The sequence below is a fragment of the Eschrichtius robustus genome, chromosome 7, assembly GCF_028021215.1.
Source record: "Eschrichtius robustus isolate mEscRob2 chromosome 7, mEscRob2.pri, whole genome shotgun sequence".
Classification (NCBI taxonomy): domain Eukaryota; kingdom Metazoa; phylum Chordata; class Mammalia; order Artiodactyla; family Eschrichtiidae; genus Eschrichtius; species Eschrichtius robustus.
In genome coordinates, this window is record NC_090830.1 from 92,314,191 (window position 1) to 92,334,048 (window position 19,858).

The 19,858-nt window shown below is 53.2% G+C and overlaps 2 protein-coding genes across 8 annotated transcripts in view; one reads left to right on the forward strand and one right to left on the reverse strand.

The window, feature by feature from the left end:
- Positions 1-7,388, forward strand: part of MARCHF8 (membrane associated ring-CH-type finger 8) — a 117,700-nt gene extending 110,312 nt beyond the window's left edge. For all 5 annotated transcript variants that reach the window (XM_068548081.1, XM_068548079.1, XM_068548084.1 and 2 more), the window contains 3 exons: positions 900-1,080; positions 3,023-3,170; positions 3,586-7,388. In XM_068548081.1, coding sequence (XP_068404182.1) covers positions 900-1,080; positions 3,023-3,170; positions 3,586-3,890 — 634 coding nt within the window. In that variant the 3' untranslated portion in view covers positions 3,891-7,388. The remainder of the gene's footprint in view (positions 1-899; positions 1,081-3,022; positions 3,171-3,585) is intronic.
- Positions 7,389-12,278: 4,890 nt separating this feature from the next.
- The window catches only part of ALOX5 (arachidonate 5-lipoxygenase), a 56,712-nt gene continuing 49,132 nt past the window's right edge, over positions 12,279-19,858 (reverse strand). The window contains exons 8-14 of one of the 3 annotated variants that reach the window (XM_068548944.1): positions 18,243-18,446; positions 17,371-17,457; positions 15,505-15,587; positions 15,062-15,183; positions 14,590-14,690; positions 14,093-14,263; positions 12,279-12,933 (exon numbers count right to left, since the gene is read on the reverse strand). In XM_068548944.1, coding sequence (XP_068405045.1) covers positions 12,754-12,933; positions 14,093-14,263; positions 14,590-14,690; positions 15,062-15,183; positions 15,505-15,587; positions 17,371-17,457; positions 18,243-18,446 — 948 coding nt within the window. In that variant the 3' untranslated portion in view covers positions 12,279-12,753. Of the gene's footprint in view, positions 12,934-14,092; positions 14,264-14,589; positions 14,691-15,061; positions 15,184-15,504; positions 15,684-17,370; positions 17,458-18,242; positions 18,447-19,858 lie in introns of all 3 variants that reach the window. The other 2 variants (XM_068548943.1, XM_068548942.1) reach the window with 2 other exon arrangements.

Genomic DNA, 19,858 nt, shown 5'->3' on the forward strand with positions numbered 1-19,858 from the left:
GCCTCCAAAAGCTTTCAGAATTCATTTTTGCCACTACTCTTAGGCCTTCCCCATTCTAACTTTTCCCCAGTGGCCCCTCCTCAGGATCAGCTCTTACCATTTCTTTTAACAATTGGATCAGAAACCCCTCTCACAGAAACAAACAGCTGAGAGCCTGGCCTGGGCCAGAGCCCAGTTCCTTTCAGGCCAGGTGTCCCTACCTGCTCTCCAGCTGCTGGAAAAGACCTTTCTGTTTCTCAAAATCTGTTAAGTTCCTTGAGGTTAGTAGCTACGTCCTGTTGCATGCACCCTTAGAAATAATGAATGATTTAAATTTCTCACTTATTGCTATGAGTGGTCATGAAAAAAGAAATGAAATTGCAGCATCTTATAATAGTTTTTCAGGTCCAGGAGAAGCACTGTGGTTTCTCTGTTTGCTCTCTGAGAGAGGACAGAAATATGCAGTTGTGGTGTGTGAAGGTGAGGTCAGTGATTATAGCTAGCAAGCAAAGTTCATCATCTTTTCAAGTCACTGGTATTTTTGAAAGGTAGAGTGCTGGTTTTGTTTTACACAGAAGTTTTACCTCTAATTATTTTAACATCACATAAGTTCTGGAAGATGTTTCCATGTTGCCTTAAATTCTTAAGTCTTACCCAAAATGACTGCTTTGTCATTTCTTATATCATTTTTTCCTCTCTGATGCCAAATGCCGTCCAGACTTTCCATGTTGGTGCGGTAAGCTAGAAATTTTTAGTTTGTAGTAATTGTTTTCATTTGTGTTTGTATGTTTTCGTGCTTATAGTCATTTTGTGATGTTTGTTTCTGAACGTTTTCCTTGGGGGGACTGACCTTCCACTGAAGCGTCGTCTTCCCTGTTGTGTGGCCCTCCTTGTAATGACTGGCTTTCCTTCCGCCACAGGATCTGTCACTGTGAAGGGGATGACGAGAGCCCTCTGATCACACCCTGCCACTGCACAGGGAGCCTCCACTTTGTGCACCAGACCTGCCTGCAGCAGTGGATCAAGAGCTCCGACACACGCTGCTGTGAGCTGTGCAAGTACGAGTTCATCATGGAGACCAAGCTGAAGCCTCTGAGAAAAGTATGTGCGAGGCCACCCTCGGAAGTACTTTAGCTTCACTGAGATGAGCACCCAGAAGGGTCAGCACCTGGGACTGGGTGGAGCCACAGTTGGCTTGTGTTCACTCCTTTAAGAAGTGGGGGCTGGTGTGTACATGCATGTTTCTGGTACTGATTTCCAAGCCCCTCCTCTCAGTAAGAAGCTCTTTCTGTCCATTCAGTCATATGATGTTTTCTTTTTCCTTAAAACTAAGTCTGCCTGCTTGTCTGTATCAGTCATTTGGCCCTTGACCACAGAGTGTTTTGTGACATCTTAGTCAGCATTAAACTTTGTATGTATTAACTCTTCATGCTTTGCCTCTAATTAGGTCCATATAGTGGAGATTAGTATCTCTCCCCAGCACAAAGAACAGCATAACATGGTAAATTTATTTCTATATACCTGTGACAAGTGTTTGCTAGATGGGAAGTGGGGGCAGATGGGAAAAGAAAGGAACCACAGGCATTACATGCCACACAGCTCTCTTCAGGTCCCATGTCCTTGCTTCCTCTGAAAGGAGCCTCATCCGGTGCTCCCCTCCTGTGTAAACACTGGCCGTTCAATGTGTCTGTGTGCCCAGAGTATGGAGAGGTTTTGTTTGGAAGAATAAAAGGTTTGTTCTTATCTCAAAACTCATAAATTGCAAGGGGAATTACATAATCAGGTAACAGCACCAACATGCCAATTCAATGCTAACTTCTATGGTGATCGCTCGTATCAGATATTCACAGAAGGAAGTATTCATTGTGGGTCGGAGCTCTGGGGAAGCAGAGTGGTGGTAGCATCATAGAATGTTTGGTGTTGAAACAGTTCTTGAAAGATCAGTAGGATTTAGAGGGGAAGTGAAAGGACTCTAGAGAGGTCAGATTGTCTCTGGAGAAAAGCATCCACCGCAAAGGTAGGGTGAGCATTTCAGGGGAGTGTGAAAGGCTTGAACTGAATGTGTCTTAGAAAATCAGGGGGACATTTTAGGAGGGAAGCCAGGTGAAGATACTGTGTCACACCATAGCAGAAACAAATCTGGATGTTAGGGAAGGCAGGCGCAAACTACTTAAAAAATGTTTTGTCCCATAAAAGCCTTATTGTTTTTTGGGCACCTACTCTATGCTGATCGCTCAAGTGAGTCTTATGGCACTTTGACCAATATAGATAGTCCATGAAGGCTCTACTTTCAGCTTATTCTGCATAGAACCACCTGGAAAGGTTGTGAGTAGGACTGGCAGAGGATATGCAGTGTTTACACTTGTTCTTTTTCTCTACCTCTATGTGTTTTCTTCTGATTCGGAAACCAGTAAATGAAAAAGAAAATCTGGCTATTTGGAGTAAATTAATGAGCTCCTAGAGGAGATGGGACAGACTGCTTGTACCAGGAACTCTTAGCATCGATTTCACAGTGTTGCTGCCAATGTAGCAGAGGACCAAAGAGTGAGCGCCCTCCACCATCACCTTCACGACACAGTGTGACCCATCTGCTAGTGTGTTGTGGTGTCATCAACCCCCTTCTTCCCCTCACTCATGCCAGTCAGCAAGTCACGGAAACTTAAAGTGTGCCACCTGGGTCTTGGGCCAATGTGCTGTTTTCATCAGGACCAAAACCATAAAGTCTTGTATCAAAGCCACTGAATGCCTGCTTTGCCAGAATAAGCAGCCAGGGGATTGCTGGTGGTGGTTCATAGCTCATCTTGATCCCAGCTTCTCTTCATTGCCTAGAAAGTTGGATGTGGACAGAATACCAGTGCCTGGTACCTGGTTGATGCCACATGGTTTAAAGGGAGCGACTCTGGGTGTTTGGGGAAATTCATCTAGCTTGGGAAAGGGGGAGGGAGGAGGGAAGCCAGTCTTAACCATCAACAAAGCTCTCACCCCATCGTAGCGCTTTACGCCCATGAGCCTGAGTCTCACGCTCTGCGTGTTGTCTTTCCAGTGGGAGAAGCTGCAGATGACAGCCAGCGAGCGCAGGAAGATCATGTGCTCCGTGACGTTCCACATCATCGCCATCACCTGTGTGGTCTGGTCCTTGTACGTGCTCATTGACCGCACTGCTGAGGAGATCAAGCAGGGGCAGGCAACAGGTATGTGCTCAGAATGAAAGGTGCACCCAGGAGATCCTGGATGGCACAGTGGGTCTTAGGATTGGGATGTGATTCCAGGTTGATTTTCAAGTCAGACCTCAAATGTCTGGGCTTCTGGAAGGAGGCATCAATTATGAGGCACCACGCATCCTTTTTGGATGTTTCTTTTGCTGTGGTGGTAGTTTTGAAAACCCAGTCAGGAGAGATCAAATCATGGAGAGAGAGAATCTCCACGAATGCCCCCTGGAAGAGCAGGATAAAAGGCAGTGGATATGCTCTTCCACTCCTCCTCCAGCGAAGCAAGATTCGATGAGTTAAGAATCCATGGTTATGGGAAGTTCAGAAATTGTGTTTTATTTACTTCACATCTTAAATAAGGTCGGCTGATAGGCTAACCGGGTTTTTTCCCTTCCAGGAATCCTAGAGTGGCCCTTTTGGACTAAATTGGTGGTTGTGGCCATCGGCTTTACTGGTGGACTTCTTTTTATGTACGTTCAGTGCAAAGTGTATGTACAATTATGGAAGAGACTCAAGGCTTATAACAGAGTAATCTATGTCCAAAACTGTCCAGAAACAAGCAAAAAGAATATTTTTGAAAAATCTGCACTAACAGAGCCCAACTTTGAAAATAAAGATGGACGTGGAATCTGTCATTCCGACACAAACTCTTCTTGTTGCACAGAACCTGAAGACACTGGAGCAGAGATCGTTCACATCTGATGATGTGGAGGGTGTGTAGTTCTCTTGGACATCTGCGAACAGCTGAAGGAAATTGTTTACTGCCAATTGTGTACATTTTCTTATGTCCTTTAATAGCATAGACTGGGCAGGTGACTATTTTTAATGGCTTCTCTTTTTCTAAACCCTCCTTAGTGACTCTCCTGGAAAACCCTCACGTCAGCTGTGCACGGCTGGGTTCTGCTTCCGCCAGCGTGTCTACAGGAAGGGAAGTTGGAAGAGCCCGTAACACCATGATGGGGCGCTGGCTGGGTTCTGGCCTGTAGTCTTGAGCAGAATGAGAGAATAAGATGCCAAACCTGAGGTTAGAGCAGGAGCTGGTAGCGCCTGGGCCCTGATGCGCCTCTTCCAGTTGGCAGGTCCCCTCACCGACCCTCTGGAGTGGAGTGTTGGGAACATCTAGCCATGAGGAGAGGCTTCCCCCTCACCAAGCAGAGCGCGGGGAGGCCGCCACTGACAGTTCCTGAGCAGACGGGCCGTGGTGCTCTGTGCGTGGTGGTGAGTGATTCACTAAGCAAAGCAAAGCACTTTACAAAAAGAGAATCTGTATTTTGTAATATGTGTGTCCCATGGGATTGACATTTAAAAGGACGTCTCATTTAGAAACCTTCCCTTCATGACCCTGATTATCTCTTTCACATTATAATAGATCTAAAGCCCTTTTTGCCTTATATATGCTAAGAAACGTGACATCTACTCTGTGTCCATAAAAGAGACTTGTGACTCTAAAGTAGGACAAACAGGTCTGAGGCTTTTTCGTAACACCTTATGGGAATTAATGGATGCTAAACGGCAATTCGAGCGTAATTCCTGTGGTTTTGAGCCTGTTTTATGACAAGTCTTCATGTCATAGGGCTGCCCTGAATGTTTCTTTTTTTTCGGTCAGCCTGGAAGAAGGGTTCATGAGATCTAAATGAAAAGAAGTGAGTAATTAGAACAAAACTGAAAATTTAAAAACTATTCCTTTGAAGACAAACCTCTCCAGTTTGTGCTGGCTTCACACTGATGGAGTAGGCATTGCATCGCCCTGGTCTGGGGCGTGCACACTGCAGGTGCTCCTGGGTGCCTGCCACTCAGCCAGTCCCTGCTCCCGGCACATTCTGTGGATCACTGCCCAGGGCAGAGAGGCAGACGGGCTGGCTCTGGGGTGAGGGCCAGGAGTGAGCAGCAAACTGCCCTGGTCCACTGTGTCCCTGATCCCAGCCACTCCCCTGCCCATTTGTCGCCTTAACTGGACTGAACAGAGAGGATCCTTTAGGGGCCCCTGGCCCTGCTATCAGTCCATTCTGTCATCAGGGATTATCTCCTGTACCATTTTTCATAAAACAAAACCAAAATTACTACCATCAAATGGCCTTTGTCCTTTTAAAAAGGTCTGCTTAAAATTCTGTTTCTAAAGACCAGTTTCATCATGCCAGGCAAATAAGAGTCAACTCCAGGAAAATAGGCCAGGGGGGTCTGTGGTGTAAGTTAGGTATGCCCGGATACTTACTCTCCAGGAAGCTCTGCAGATGAGCATCTGGGGTGAGATGCCTGGGGGTCCTGCCCGCCATCCTCCGAGCCTTAGTTGCTTCATCCAGCTGTTAAGAGGAGGAAGCAAACAGAAGATGATTGCTTTCCATTTCAGAGTAGAAGCCCCATGGTTTGTTTTGAAAGCCAGGAGGAGGCTGAAGGATCTTTAAGCTCTGGAGGAGGGCTTTGCCCTGCCATGGCGTCTCTGGTCTGGCAGCTGCTGTCCAGTTGTAGCCCATCCCTGGAAATAGGTCAGCCGGCCCTCTCTGTCTCCCAGGGCACATCCAGCCCGTGCCTGTGCTCACTGTGCCCCAAAGTGCAATTACCTACACCCCTTCTCAGCCTGGGGACACCAAGCAGCTACAGACTGTCCACTCAGGAGAATCCCAGGTCAGCCCTGCCTGTGCCCCTTAGGAACTGCCTGGGCAAGGCCCCTTGACCCTCTAACGGCGGATGAGTGGTCAAGGGAAGACTGGGATAGATTTTTAAGTGGGAATCTTTCCCTTTCCCCCCGGTGGAACCCCTTATGCTGGACTTGAAAAGCACTGAGACTTTCTATAGAGAGGAGAGTGTGCTTAGGTGGCGCAGCCCCAGGGCAGCCCACCCAGTGTGCCTGGCACCCTCTGTGGCGGAGGTGCCTTTATAACCATGACTGTTGTGTTGCTCCCATGCCCAACCAGACTCTCGCGGGAAGCCCTGTCACTTCTTCTTAGGAAGGGCCTAAACACCATCTCGTCACCTCCAGCCAAGCTCCTAAAAGCCTCTGCCTGTGGACAGTCAGCCCCATGTCCTTCTTTTCTCTCCTGGGGTGGCACACAGCTACCCGGTTGCCTTTCTCTTTCCTCGCAGGTTCTGTTGAGCACCTCTGCCCCCCTACTGAGTCCCAGGGCTAATCTCTTCCCCGAAGGGACTAACGGTGAGTGTGAAGCCCTGCCAAGGTTGGGCTGTGCTGCCACCTAGTGGGAGCTGTGGATCTGCCAGGCATTCCTTTAGTCTGTGTCAGGGGGCTTAATTATTCCCCATTTCCTCATCATTTTGCACCTGGCTTTAGTGAGAAGATGACACTTGGCTGAACTATATAGAAACATGGAATGAGCTTGCAGGTCTCAGGGCCAGGGGGGCTGACATTTGTAGGCCAGGCAAGGGGGAGAGGGAAGCAGCCTCAGGGGTGTCGCCAGCCAGCCATCTCTGATTTGGCCTCTGTTTCCCCTCAAATTATAGTTCAACTGAAGGGCTTTTGTGCTTGGGTTTATTTTAAGATTTTCCTGAAAATCGTGAAAGACCTCTTCCTACCACAGGCCCCTAATGTCACTTCCTTTTTTGCTTCCATCCACTCTTTTCAATCTTATGGGTCCAGTTTCAAAACCTGCGGGTGTGCCCTACCTGACTACAGACATACAGACCCCAGGCAGTTGGGCCCGTTCAAGAGCCTCAGCTAAGGCCTGCACGGGTTCGAGCTGCCTGTGCTGCCTGGTGGTCGGCTGCAGAGCTGGAGGAGGACTGGGCACGGCAGGGTGTAAAGATCCACGACAGTGTGGATTTGGCCTAATGCAAATACGCATTTGAGATACTTCCCCTCTTGGATCTGATTTGAAATATGCAGCTTCCATCTCTAGTCCAAGGAAAGACTGAAACATAGGGAAGTAAAAGCATTTGTCTTTGTTTTGGAAGTAATTGTGCAACTCATCACCTATTTAGATGCAGTGTTTGTAGGAGGTTGATTGTTAATAAAGACCAAATTTACACTGGCATTTGTGGTGTAGTTTCTAAAAGGCACTTCACATTTGAACTTTTTCTTAACTTAGAGAATTTCGAGTTATCTAAATGTCTAGTTTTGTATCCCTTTGTGTATGTTCACTGTTCTTCAGTATTACTGCTTGAATAATTCTCTGTATTGGGGGGGTGGTGGTGGTTGTACTATACCCGGGAGTATCTAATTGCAGCAATAAAGCTTTTCTTTAAAAAGGAGTTTTGCCATGAAAGTGTTTTCCTGCAAGGAGGCTGGGAACATTGGCAAGCACTCCAGTGGTCTGGTCCCCTTTCCGGGTTCTTCTGGCTTGCACATCAGGAAAGTAAATCAGGCAGACTCGCGTGCAGATTTGGTCTGTCCCTGTAAGGGAGGAGGGATCCCTCAGTAACTGGCAGTGGGAAGGAGTGGGTTCTGGAGGATGTGTGGGCGTGGGAGTGAAAGCTGAAGTCGTTCTCACAGGTGTGCTTGTCTCAGACATCCAGGCTCAAACAACTTGGACTCACCACACTCAAGTTCTCTCAACTTGAGAGAAGCCAGACTCAAGTTCAGGGCGTGTATGGCAGCACGACCATTGGAACGGTACATTGCTTAACTAGCCTTATCTGCTGAAACATATACTGAAGCACAGCCCAGCTGAGTGAGGGAACGGGGCAGGGCCGACAGGGCTGCTGGCGATAGCTTAGCCTGACTGCATCTCCTGGCTCCTGGCGGGGCTTCCCTGAGTAATGACAGTGCTGTCGATCCTCCAGTCTCGGGACTGCAAACCACTCCCGGGTCTGGGAGTGCCGAGGGCGGGCACCTGGCTTCGCCTTTGTACACCAGGTGAAAGGAGGGAGGCCAAGGTCGCCCCAGCATACTGTCTTTGGTGAGCTGGGAGAGTCCGTCCACGAGTGCAGGGAGACTGGGGAGCTAATAAGCAGGAGGGTGCTTTGCCACGTGTCCTTGCCTGACTTCGGAGAAGAGGTCCCCAGAATTGAGTGGAGCTGTTGAGGCTCCTAGAGGAAGAGGTGACCGCAGAGCAGCTGAATCTGCTCAGGTGTGGGCTTGTGGGAGGGACGGGGGCCAGCGTGTGCCCCAGCCCTCCCCCCAGAGCTCACTTGAGCTCAAGCGTCAGTTGGAGGGAGTGGCGAGGAGCATGGAGCTGAAAGAGGAACCTTTTGTAAGAATGCGAGGTGGGGACTGCCCCGTGAGGAGCCTCTAGCTTTGGGGACCCGATGAATTTGCGTTTGGCTGAAGGGATGCCCAATAAGGTCTTGTTGCCGGCAGGCTTGACACAGTGCCACCCCCAGGCCTCTCTGCCCTTTGACACCAGCCACAAAATGATGGGTTGGGGCCGCTGATGGCACACCGCTAGGGGCAGTTTGAATCCTCTAGGTCGGGGGGTGGCCCACCACTGCTCGCAGACCAGCCTCCTGTTTCGTAAATGCACTTGTAGGTGTACAGCCTTGCCCCTTCATTGACGCTGTATTCAGCTTATTTCCTGCTACAATGGCAGATCGTATGGCCTGCAAAGCCTACAATATTTACATGCCCCTTTACAGAAAAAGTTTGCCAACCCTTGGCCCGTGTGATCAGCGCCCCCTAGAGTTGTTGCTGCACAGCCCATGTGGTGTGAGAGGCGTAGATGACCCTCTCTAGGGCCTGTCTTTTCTCCCAGCCTCAAAAGTGCAACAGTGACCGAGAGTCCTGCTGCACGTCTGTGTTGCCGGGTCAGGAAAGAGCTGAGAAGGGTAATCCAGGGGGGAAAGAGGGAGAGGGATGAGCCGGCTGTCCTGAGCCGAGAGTTCCTCTGGGCTGGCAGGCCCAGCCCCTCGGCCGTCAGAGGAGCCACGTCGGCCCTGCCTCGCCAGGCTGCCTCCCTCGGAGCTGAAGTGAGGGGAGCGGAGTCCAGGCTCTGCGGGCACGATCTCAGCGTCCCCTCCGCATTAGGTGGGCGTCTGCAGGTCCAGGGAGCCAAGCTGGGCTCCACTTTGGTCCCCTTGTCCAGCTTCCACCCTTTCACTGGAGACACACAGCGCCAGGCACTCAGCAGAGGGGAGCTGGCCCGGCTGTGCTTCCCGGCACCGCCGTGGCACAGTCTGCAGGGGGACCAGGGGGGATGGGAAAAGGCAACGCAGGTTGTTGCGAGAAAGAGTAGTCTGTTATCCTTATTCTCCTGCTTTTCTGTTGTTAAAATGCTCTGTTATGAAGCAGTGATGAGAGTAGCTGGTAGCACTTGGCGGGGGTGCTTTTCGTGGATTGGTTGGTTCATACCAACAAAAACTTGGTAACACAAATGTCCTTCCAGATGTTTCTTGCAGAACTTTTCTGTCCCATAAAATCCAGTCACCTGGGAACCCTGGTCCTGGGGTTCTTTCCTCAGCCATAGGAGGTGTGTGGTTCCCTGAGGATTGTATAAGTGCCCGTGTCACACTCCTGGGGGGACGCCCATAGCTTTTATCCGATTTTCAAAGTGGTCTGTGCTTCCCCTCCACAGGAACGTCCCTCACCCAACACTAAGAACAGGTGCTCCAGTCTGACCCCCATGTATAGCGGGGAAACTGAGGCCCAGGGAGGGCATTGCTCTGAGTCACGGAGACCTCTCTGACTCAGGGCTCTCCTCCCACCCCACCCTCCAGATCTCAGCCAGTTTCTGGGGTGTCTGGGAAGAAATGCAGCCAATTTCCAATTCCCCCACCCCATCTGATTCCACCCTGTGGAGGCCCAGGCCCAAGAGACAGAGTTGGGCTCTCTGGGCTCATCCCACCATTTATGGTGGAGGAAGTGAGGGAGGACGTGGAGCTCCTGGGAGCAGGGCTGCCCGCTGGGTTGAATTAGCAGCTACCTGACCGGCTTCTGTCTGTTGGAGTCCTGCCCCCCAGAGGCCTGCTGGCAAAGGCTTCACTGCTTCAGAAGCACTTGTAAATTCTTAAAATGTTGGAGATGAAAGGTACTCTGGTGCGAGATCACCCAGAGGCATCACAGCAGACCACTAGCTTGGCCTGGAAGGCCCAGCTCCCCTCCAGCTGGCGGCCTCGCAAGGGTTCCTGATCTTTGCTGAGCTTCAGTTTCCTCATCTGTGGACTGGGGCTGACACTCCCCGCCAGGCTCCTTCAAGGGGAGCTTTAGAGGTCAAGGCAGTGCTGATGAGTCCCCACATTTCTCTTTTTAAAGGGTCCACCCAGGAATGTAAATTGGTGCAGCCACTATGGAAAGCAGTGTGGAATTTCCTCAAAAAACTAAAAACAGAGTTGCCATATGATCCAGCAACCCCACTCCTGGGCATATACCCAGACAAAACTCTAATGTGGGGCTTCCCTGGTGGTGCAGTGGATAAGAATCCGCCTGCCAACGCAGGGGACACAGGTTTGAGCCCTGGTCCAGGAAGATCCCACATGCCGCAGAGCAACTAAGCCTGTGTGCCACAACTACTGAGCCTGCGCTCTAGAGCCTGCGAGCCACAACTGCTGAAGCCCGCGTGCCTAGAGCCCGTGCTCTGCAACAAGAGAAGCCACCGCAATGAGACGCCTGCGAACTGCAACGAAGAATAGCCCCTGCTCGCCGCAACTAGAGAAAGCCCGTGCACAGCAACAAAGACCCAATGCAGCCAAAAATAAATTTTAAAAAAACAACAAAAAAAACCTCTAATGTGAAAAGATACATACATGCATCCCTATGTTCACAGCATAGATGTGTGTGTGCATATGTGTATATATATGTACATACATACATACATACATATATATGTATATAATGCAATATTACTCAGCCATAAAAAATAATGAAATCTTGCCATTTGCAGCAACATGGATAGACTTAGAGATTATCACACTAAGCGAAGTAAGTCAGAAAGAGAAAGGCAAATACCATATGATATCACTTATATGTGGAATCTAAAAAATGACACGAACTTATCTATGAAACAGAAACAGACTCAGAGACGTAGAGAATGGACTTGTGGTTGCCAAGGGTGGGGGGCAGGGGAGGGATGGATTGTGAGTTTGGGATTAGCAGATGCCAACCATTATATATGGAATGGATAAACAGCAAGGTCCTACTGTATAGCACAGGGAGCTATACTCAATATCCTGTAATAAACCATAATGGAAAAGAATATGAAAAAGAATTTATATATATATATATATATGTATAATGGAATCATTTTGCTGTACAACAGACATTCACAGAACATTGTAAATCAACTCTACTTCAATAAACTGAAAAAAAAAAAAGTCCACCCAATGCTCCTTCCCCCAGGCTGTACCAGTGCACATGGAGGTAAGAGGGTACTTCAGGCCCAGGGACCCTAAGGACACGCTCACTGCTCCTCACTACTTGGGGTGTCAGGCTGGTGGGGGGAGGATGACCCCTGGGCTAAAATAGAGCCGACCAGATGGCCAGGGGTGGCTGGCCTAGCACATCAGGTATACACTTTCCTGAAACCCTGTGGATCCCACTGACCCAATGCTGAAGCCAAGGGCTGGGGGCTGGGGCTGGGTATGTGTGTAGGAGGAGACAGTGGATTGTCATCCCCAAGCTCAGGGCTGGCTCTGCTTCTTGGGCCTGAGGAAAGAAAATGCATTTTTTAAAAAGTCATGTTGCTTCCTCTGCCATAGGAGAAAACAGCCCCCAGCTCTCAAGACGATGCCTGGAGTCTGTAGGTTAGGTGCCTAGCCGGGAGGAGAATACGGGAGCAGCAGGGTGGTGACTTATGCCAGCCCTAGGCCACCATTAGGGCACAGAAATAAATACGGCGGGTTCCCTATCCTCCAGGGGCTCTAGTTCCAAGGGCGAGACCACATGGGAGGATAGAAGAGGTTTGAACAAAGCCCTGGGGGAGAGACGAGCTCTGTCTGGGCAACTAGGGTGTTTCCCCAGAGGGGATGAGATCTGGGATGTGTTCTGAAGGAAGAGTAGGAGTTTCTGGGCAAAGAAGAGAGAAAAGCACCTTTTCTCCAGACTGAGGGTTGGGGGGAGGCTTTTGCCTAGATGGGATCACAATGATTACGGCTTTTTTGGGTGGGGGAGGGGATTGAGCTCTTTGGGGTGATTGGAAAGTAGCATGTAGAAGGAGACCTGTTTTAAATGAACTCCTTTATTTTTATGAAAACCAATTCTTAATGCATTCAACAAGAATTTATTTGGGCACCTACTGTATGCAAGAAATTGAACTAAGCATAAACAGAACAGAAAATAATCATCCCGTGTCCCCAACAAGAGCAAACATTCATCAGTTATGCTGCTCTGTGGGGCTTTCCTGCTGCAGAAGCGCTGAGCTGGGTGGTGGGCAGGAAGCTACACAGTCCTGCTCTGTATAGGAAAGGTCCCTGCAGTGTTTACACACTTTGATCAAAGTATGGGATTCACTAGAGACTGAGGAACAAACAGGAAAATGCACCGAAGCTTAGCTATGTCATGGTCTAACCTGGGGAGCCTTTGGTTTGAAGCCAGGAGCCTGGGGCCTGCGGGCAAATTCCCAGGAATCCAAAGGCCCGCCCTGCAGCCGCCCTGGGAGCCTGCCCTCCTGGGCAGGCTGGAGTCTGGGTGCCGAACCCAGCCTTGAGCAGCTGGCCGTCCCAGAGTGACACGGGCTCAGGCAGCCACTCAGATGGCCACGCTGTTGGGAATCCGGTCTGGGGACAAGTAGTAATACGGCAGCTTCTTGTTTTTATTGCGCTCGGCGATCACGCTGACAATGGTGTCAAGGTTCTTACGGAATCGGGCCATGGCCTCCTTCACAGGCGTCTCGATAAAATGCTCCTCCGGGTACATGCCCAGGAACAGCTGAGGACCCAGACACGACAGAGACATGTTAATCTGCGATGAGGCGATGTAAACTGACAGGCCTTGTCCCACCCCCAGAGACCAAGCTTTGGGAGGCAAGGCGTGTGCTCACCCCCCCATCTCCACCTCCTGCCACCTGCTGAGAGCGCCCTGAGAATGCTCCTGGGCTGGGACCTTACAGGTCAGTGCCCTGCCGCAGGGTGGCTACAAGGACGTGTAAAGGTGCAGGCGGACGTGGAGGCGGGGGTTAGTCCTGGCTGTGGTGGGCATGTGGCCTGGTCCCAGGCAGCACTCCCACCTTCCTGCCTGAACTCGGGGCAGCAGGGCCACAGGGGCCAGCGCAGGCCTTCTCTCCAGCCCAGGACGGCCACAGCCAGGCTCTGTTGGGGGTGGTATGCCCATTTGCACACCCACACAGATGTCTGCAAATTAAAACTAGGCGTATCTTTTAGAAACAAACTATGGGATTGTTAAAATTGGAAAGTTTCATACCCAGGGCTGGTAAAGGTGGGAGAAATGTCCCGTGCTATTGATGGGGTTTTAGATTTAGTTTGTGGAGGGCAATTCAGTCTTAACATTCTTTGACCAAGAAACTCCTCTACAAGGAACGTACTGGTTCTACGGACACACGTGCCAAGACCCATACATGCAGATGTTGGCGAGGGACCACGACATTAGCAAAGGTCCCAAAGCAACTCAGATGCCAACGAATACCTGCGGGTCTGGGGCTGGTTCAACTGGGCCGTCATTCTGAGCAGCCATGAGCCGATACCGTGGGGCTGTGTCTACCGAGAGCCGGCTTTGGGATTAGCTTCAGTAAGTTGTACATGCGTGGGAATGTCTCAGAAGATACCCAGGAAACTCTCAGCCCCACCGCTGGGGTGCCGGGGAGAAACCCACATGATAGAGCTTTGTCAGTGGCGGGGGTGGAGGGTGCCCTTGTGGGGAGTGTCCCAGTGTCCCCCTGCTCTCCTGCCCCGCCCACCCTGAGCTCCAGCCAGGCTTGGGCCTCAGGGCTTCGTGGGCCCCTCCAGCCTTGCAAGTCAGGATTCCTGGCCAGCAGGGGTCCAGCCTGAGCCCTAAATCACAAAACCCTAGGGTTGAGGAGTGGGTTAAACCTTCTGACTCCTGGAAGGGACGAGAAGGCCTCCGGTCTCACCTCATTGTCCTGGAACTGGCTCAGCGCCCACACTGCGCCCAGATGCCAGCAGGAGCGGCCACGGTCGGGCAGCATGTCCACGATCTGCTCGATGGTGACCACACCCTTGACCGTCGGCGGCGGGGCTCGCATGGTGGGGGGGGCATTGGGGATCCAGGAGCACCAGTCGTACTGCAGGGACGGCCACCGACTCGTGTGGGCACCTCTGCGGCGCCGCCTCCACCCACCTTCGTCTCCTGCACCGCCTCCCGAGCCCCCTCCTCCCGCTCCAGCAAGGCCAGGGCAGGCCCCTCCCTCGGGCTGGCGTCCAGTGCTTAGCACGGAACCAAACCACACCAGGAACACCGGATTCCTGGCCCTGGGGCTGCCCGGGGCTTCGTCCACCCCCGTCTGTCTGGAAGACGAGGAAGTGGGGCGGTCCACCCAGTGGCCCTCAGAAGCAGTCAAGGTGGTCTTGGCCACCTCCCGCCCAGACGGCTCACCCTGCCCTTGCCCACCTGGCCGAAGTTCACTGCCGCGTGCTGGGCTGAGGCCGTGAAGATCACCACAGTCAGGTACTCGGACAGCTTCTCCTTGGTCTTGATGGACTTGGGGAAGCCTAAGGCAGAGCCACGGGCTGGCTGAGACCCCATCCCTGGGGAGGGACCCCCGACTGGCAGACACACGCCTCCACCCATACTGCTTCCTGGGTTCCCACACACCAGTGCTGGAGGGCCCGGGCGTGGGCAAGACTCACTGGGAGGGGACAGCCGCTTGGCCCAGTGTTCCTGTTGTTTCTGACCTGGGCTCTCAGGAGACACAGAAAGGCCCTGAGATGTCCCCCTGAGGCATACTGGTGGATAGGGGTCCCCTAGGGGCTCTGGCCCCAGTGCCAGGTGCTAAGGTGGAGGTCACAGGCCAGCATTGCCCAAAGAAAGTCGGGGAAGAGCAGAAGAGAGGGCTGGGGGCGGCGCAGGGGCGTGTCCCTACCTGAGGCCTTCTTGCCCCGCATGCCGTACACGTAAACGTCCCTCACGAAGTCCTGCAGCTCCTGGTCCTCCTCCACCACCTGGTCGCTCCCGTAGTAGATGTCCACCACCTCGGCTGTGAACCTGGCCCGGGAGGAGAGGCCCAGCTGGGAGTGGGTGATCCGCCAGGGTCTGCAGAGCTGTATCCCTGGGCCCCCAGGCAGAGCCCCCATCGGTGACGCTGTCACTCTTTAATGTCCAGACTCACGTCACATGCTCCTCCACCCCCGCCCCGCCCCGGCATACCCTCGTGCCCCCATCCCTGCCCTGACGATGGAGCCAGGCCCTGGCCCACTTTGCCAGCTTCCCAGCCCCCTGGCTGGGTCCCTCAGTGCCCACGCCCACTCCTCCTGTAGGCCCTCCGCTCCTGCTGCCCAGAGCAGGCCCCACAGCCACAGCACTCACGCCCTGATGGCCTCCCACACCAGGAGCCCGTCGTCCCGGTAGAAGTAGTAGGGAATGTCTTCCGTGTTGTCCATGCCCCGGGCCTTGATGGCCTCAGGGAAGCACAGGGAGCTGTAGGTCAGGTCCTGCATGGACTTCTGCACCAACTGCACGTGCCCACCGCCCCCTGTGGCGTTGGCCTTGAGCAGGAGGGGAGAGAGCGCCGTGAGCCGAGGCTGGGTCCCCCTCTCCAGCCTTCCAGCCCCAAAGCTCAGCATGAGAAACCGTGAAAGGGCAGGGGGATGACCGGGCCTGCTGAGGGCTGACCTAGGTCCCATGAGGTGGGTGGGAGGGACGTCTGACTCGGAGAATGCCAAGGGCAGCCCAGTGAGAGGTTACGGGGAGGAGCCTCTGCCTGATCAAGATGTGAGGGGCTGAAGTGCAGAGACTGGGGGCAGCTACAGGAGGGAGGGGCGAGCTCCCATCCCGAGCAGGGCAACGGGGATAGCTGGCAGGGTGGAGCTCGGGCTGGAGCAGCCCTCGGGCCAGGCCTGCCCTCGTTCTGAGCACGGGCTGCTCAGAGCCCGAGCACTGCTCTCAGGGACCTGATCTTTGGGCACAAGAGGGGGGCAGATACCAGCCCCCAGGACCCTCACAACTCTGTTGAGAGCATCTTGTGTGCCAAGGTGAGGGCTGGATAGATGCCCCGGCTGCTGAGATGCAGGCACACACACACGGTGGCTGAGTGCTCAGGGCACAGAATCTTCAAAGGAGGGCTTGGGTGCTGGGGGCCAGACACTGGTCCACTGTAGGCGTTTGACCCAAGCAGGACCAATAGCGTTGCTCCCCCGTACTTTCTATTTGGATGGAAGATGATGTCACTGTGTGGGAACATGAGCTTGGAGCTCACGGTGATGAGGTCCTGTTCCCTCTCCCACAGGGGGAGGGCTGTCTGCGGACCCCATCTGAGAGAGTGAGGCCCACACAGTTTAAAGAGTGGAAGAGTTCCAGCCAGTGGCTTGTACCCTGGGGACATTATTCGAGTCCCTGGTCCCTGCGTATGAGGCATGCTGGTGGGCAGGGGTTGCTTGGGGGCTCTGGGCCCAGCACCTGGTGCTGAGGTGGAGGCCACAGGCCAGTGTTGCCCAGCAAAACACGGAGCTAGGAGCTGTGGCTCCCGAACCCGAATATGTCCAGGTGTGTGAGATGATACAGTTCCTTTACAGCTGCAGCTGGTCTGAGATGGGTTTTGTCATTTTCCACCCAAATGGTGATTCATCCCTAGTGATCGTCTGGCCCGCTCACTAATGGGAGATGAGAAAGGAGGAAAGTTGGAGGTAGGGCTGCCGGGAGGGTCCAGGCTCGGTAAGCCTCCTGGGGGGTCAAAACAGGGGTGGGGTGCTGCCTGAGAGGATGTGATGGGCGGGGGGGGGACCTGAGCCCCCGCTGACGGGGCGAGTAGGCTGGGAGTGCCGATGGCCTGCAAGGGCAGAGTGTGGGAGGCTGTGCTCAGGATGATGGGCGGCAGAGTGGGAGGGGAGATGCAGGTCTCCAGTGTGTAAGAGGTGGGGAGCAGGTGCCGGGAGGCAGGAGGATGGAGAGGGGAGGGAGGAGGTGACGGGGAGGCCGCGGTGAGGAGGAGGAGCGGGTGGTGCTTGGAAGTGGCTGGGTGGGAGGGGTGGATGTGGGCCAGGGAACCCGGGAGGCTTCACTCGGAGCGCCTCCAGCCTCCCACCCTCCCCAGGCCTCCACCCCGGTGCCTAGGGGGCTGTTCTCCCGAGAGGAAATCTGGACCTCAGGTTGGAGTGGAGGCCGCCGAGGCTCTGAGAAGTAGGTGCCTGCCGGGCCGGGCTCTTCCGGGCACCGAGGCAGGCGGGAGGCACCCACCTTGTCAAAGAGGCCGTACTCGCAGATGAGCTGCTCCCGGGCCTTGGTGTTGATGGCGATGGTGAACCGCACGTGTGCCACCAGGAGCTGGGTGGAGGGGCAGGAGGAGACCTCAGAGAAGGCTGGTTGGGGGCTCCTGACCAGGTCTGTGCCTCCTCGGGGGTCCTCAGGGACCCTCAGCTCCCCCACCCTGGTCCACCGTGGAGGGGCGATGCTACAGGCCTCAGGGAGGGAGTGAAGCTGACATGCTGACCTTCACTGCGGAGCAGCTGCCAGCGGCCTGGGGGATGGGTGCCGCTCTAATGCGCTAATGCATAATGGTCGTGATAAAAACGATAACAGTCAACGCTTACACAGAGCAAAGCTGTGTGCTAGGCACTGTTTGAAGCTCTTCGAATCTGTCAACTATTTTAACCCTGACAGTAATCCTAGGAGGCAGGCATACTATCTGAACTGTTCTACAGATTGGGAAACGGAGGCACATAGAGGTAACCTGAGCCTGCAGTCACCCCAGCAGTCAGTGCCGGTAGGATATGGGAACAGAGAAGGGCAGTGACAGTGGGGGCTGCCACCTGGGATCAGACAGGGTCACACTGAACTCATATGCCTCTTCAAAATCTGTCCGCCCCACCCAAGGCGAGCCCAAGCTGGAGTCAGGCCCCGGCCCTGTGTCCTCAGGAACCAGCAGGCTCAGAGCTGCTTCCTCCCTTGGGGGTACTTACCCACCTCCCCAGCATCTCTCCAGGGGTCTCTTATGGCCACTCCCAGCCACAGTCCTGGGAGATGTCAGTACCCCCCCTCCCTCCCTTCTGTCCCCCACCCCCCATATCTGCATACCCTCTCCCACCAGGTAAGGCAGCAGCTTGCTGTACCTTGAAAATGGGGTGCACAGCAGGCAGCTGGCGGTACATTGCGATGCCAAAAACCTCAGACACTAGATGTGTGCGCAGAAGGTGGGTGATGGTCTGGTGGATGTGGAAGTCACTGGAACGCACCCAGATTTTGGCCAGAAGCCAGTCATACTTTGCATCCGAAGGGAGAAAAATGGGGTTCTCATCTCCTGGGACCTGGTTGAGCTGATACATTGGAGAAAGAGAACGCACTGCAGTATTTCGCTCCAGACTGTAGCTACAGAAGAGCCTGGCCTCTCAGGAAATTCCAGGAGAATCCAAATTTCTTAAACAGTGACTTTTGAATCATGAGAGGATTGTGGAGGAGAGCAGAGGCCTAGAGTTCGTATTTCCCATCCCAGTTGCATCACTTACTACCTGTGGGACCCTGGGCAATTCAGCCTTTCTGAGCTCTGGCTTCACCATCAGTAACAAGGGCACAGTGTTTACTCACCTCACAGTTATTAGGAGAAGTGAATGAAAGAGCATGAACGCATCAGCAAGGAGCGAGCACCGTCATGTGTGAAGGCTGTGGTCTTCCACCCATTCCCCATCTCCGCTCCTCCCTCCTGGTTCCACCTGCTTCTCTGCTGCTGCTTTTTGGTCTCCCAACTTTCCTTTCCTCTGCTCTCCCCTTAAATGCTGCTGTTCCCCAGGCTCTGTCTTGGTGCTCCTGAATTCCCTTCTTGCCCTAGATTAGCAACTCCAGTTCCTGGGGCTCTAGGGCCCGCATGATGCAGTGTCCCAAGTCACTGTCCCTTGAGCCCAGCCCTGCGGCCAGGTGCTTCCTTAGTAGAGGCTGGCTTGTCTTTCCCTTTCCCGTTTCAACTCCACACTGGGGCAGGGGTGATTTTTTTTTTTCTAAAATGTAAATCACATCAGGTCAATCCTGTCTTTAAAAACACTCAGTCACCTCTTTGTGCCAGAAAATAAGGTCACCAAACTCCGTGATCTGGCCCTGACATATCCGCATTATCCAGCCCTTCCTGCTCAAGCCCCTGGTCCCTAGCTTTGTCCATGACAACAGCCCTTGGCATTCCTGGGGCTCTCCCCTAGTGCCCGGTGCAGCCTCGGGACCTGACAGCCCGATGTCATGTGAGCCTGCAAGGTAGTTGCTGTCATGACCCCTCTTTCTGAGGAGGACACAGAGCCTGGAAGGGGTGGACACGTGGGATGAGAGTGAATTGTCCAGAACAGAGGAGGAGAGTGGAGGAGCCGTCATAGGAACTGGGGGCTGGGCCGGGTGTTAGACTCTTGCTGGGAGCAGTGTGGCGGGAACAGGGTGACCCAGGAGGAGAGCTGCCTGAGATGTGGAGGAGCCAGACCAATTTGGGTCCTCAAGGTCATGCTAAGTATTTTGGAAGGTAATTTCCCTGTCTCTCCCTCAAAAACAGAGATGAGGTCCAATAGAAATATAATGCAAGCCACATGTGGAATTTAAAATTTTCAGGTAGCCCTGTAACCAAGCAGGACCCTATGGGGGTCTTTCCAGGACAGATCCCCTCCATGTCCTCCGCCTGCCTCTTGTCTATAGAAAAACTTTAGCCTCCTAGGCCTTCCCTGAGTTCCAAAGAATAAATTTAATCAGAGAAGTGAGA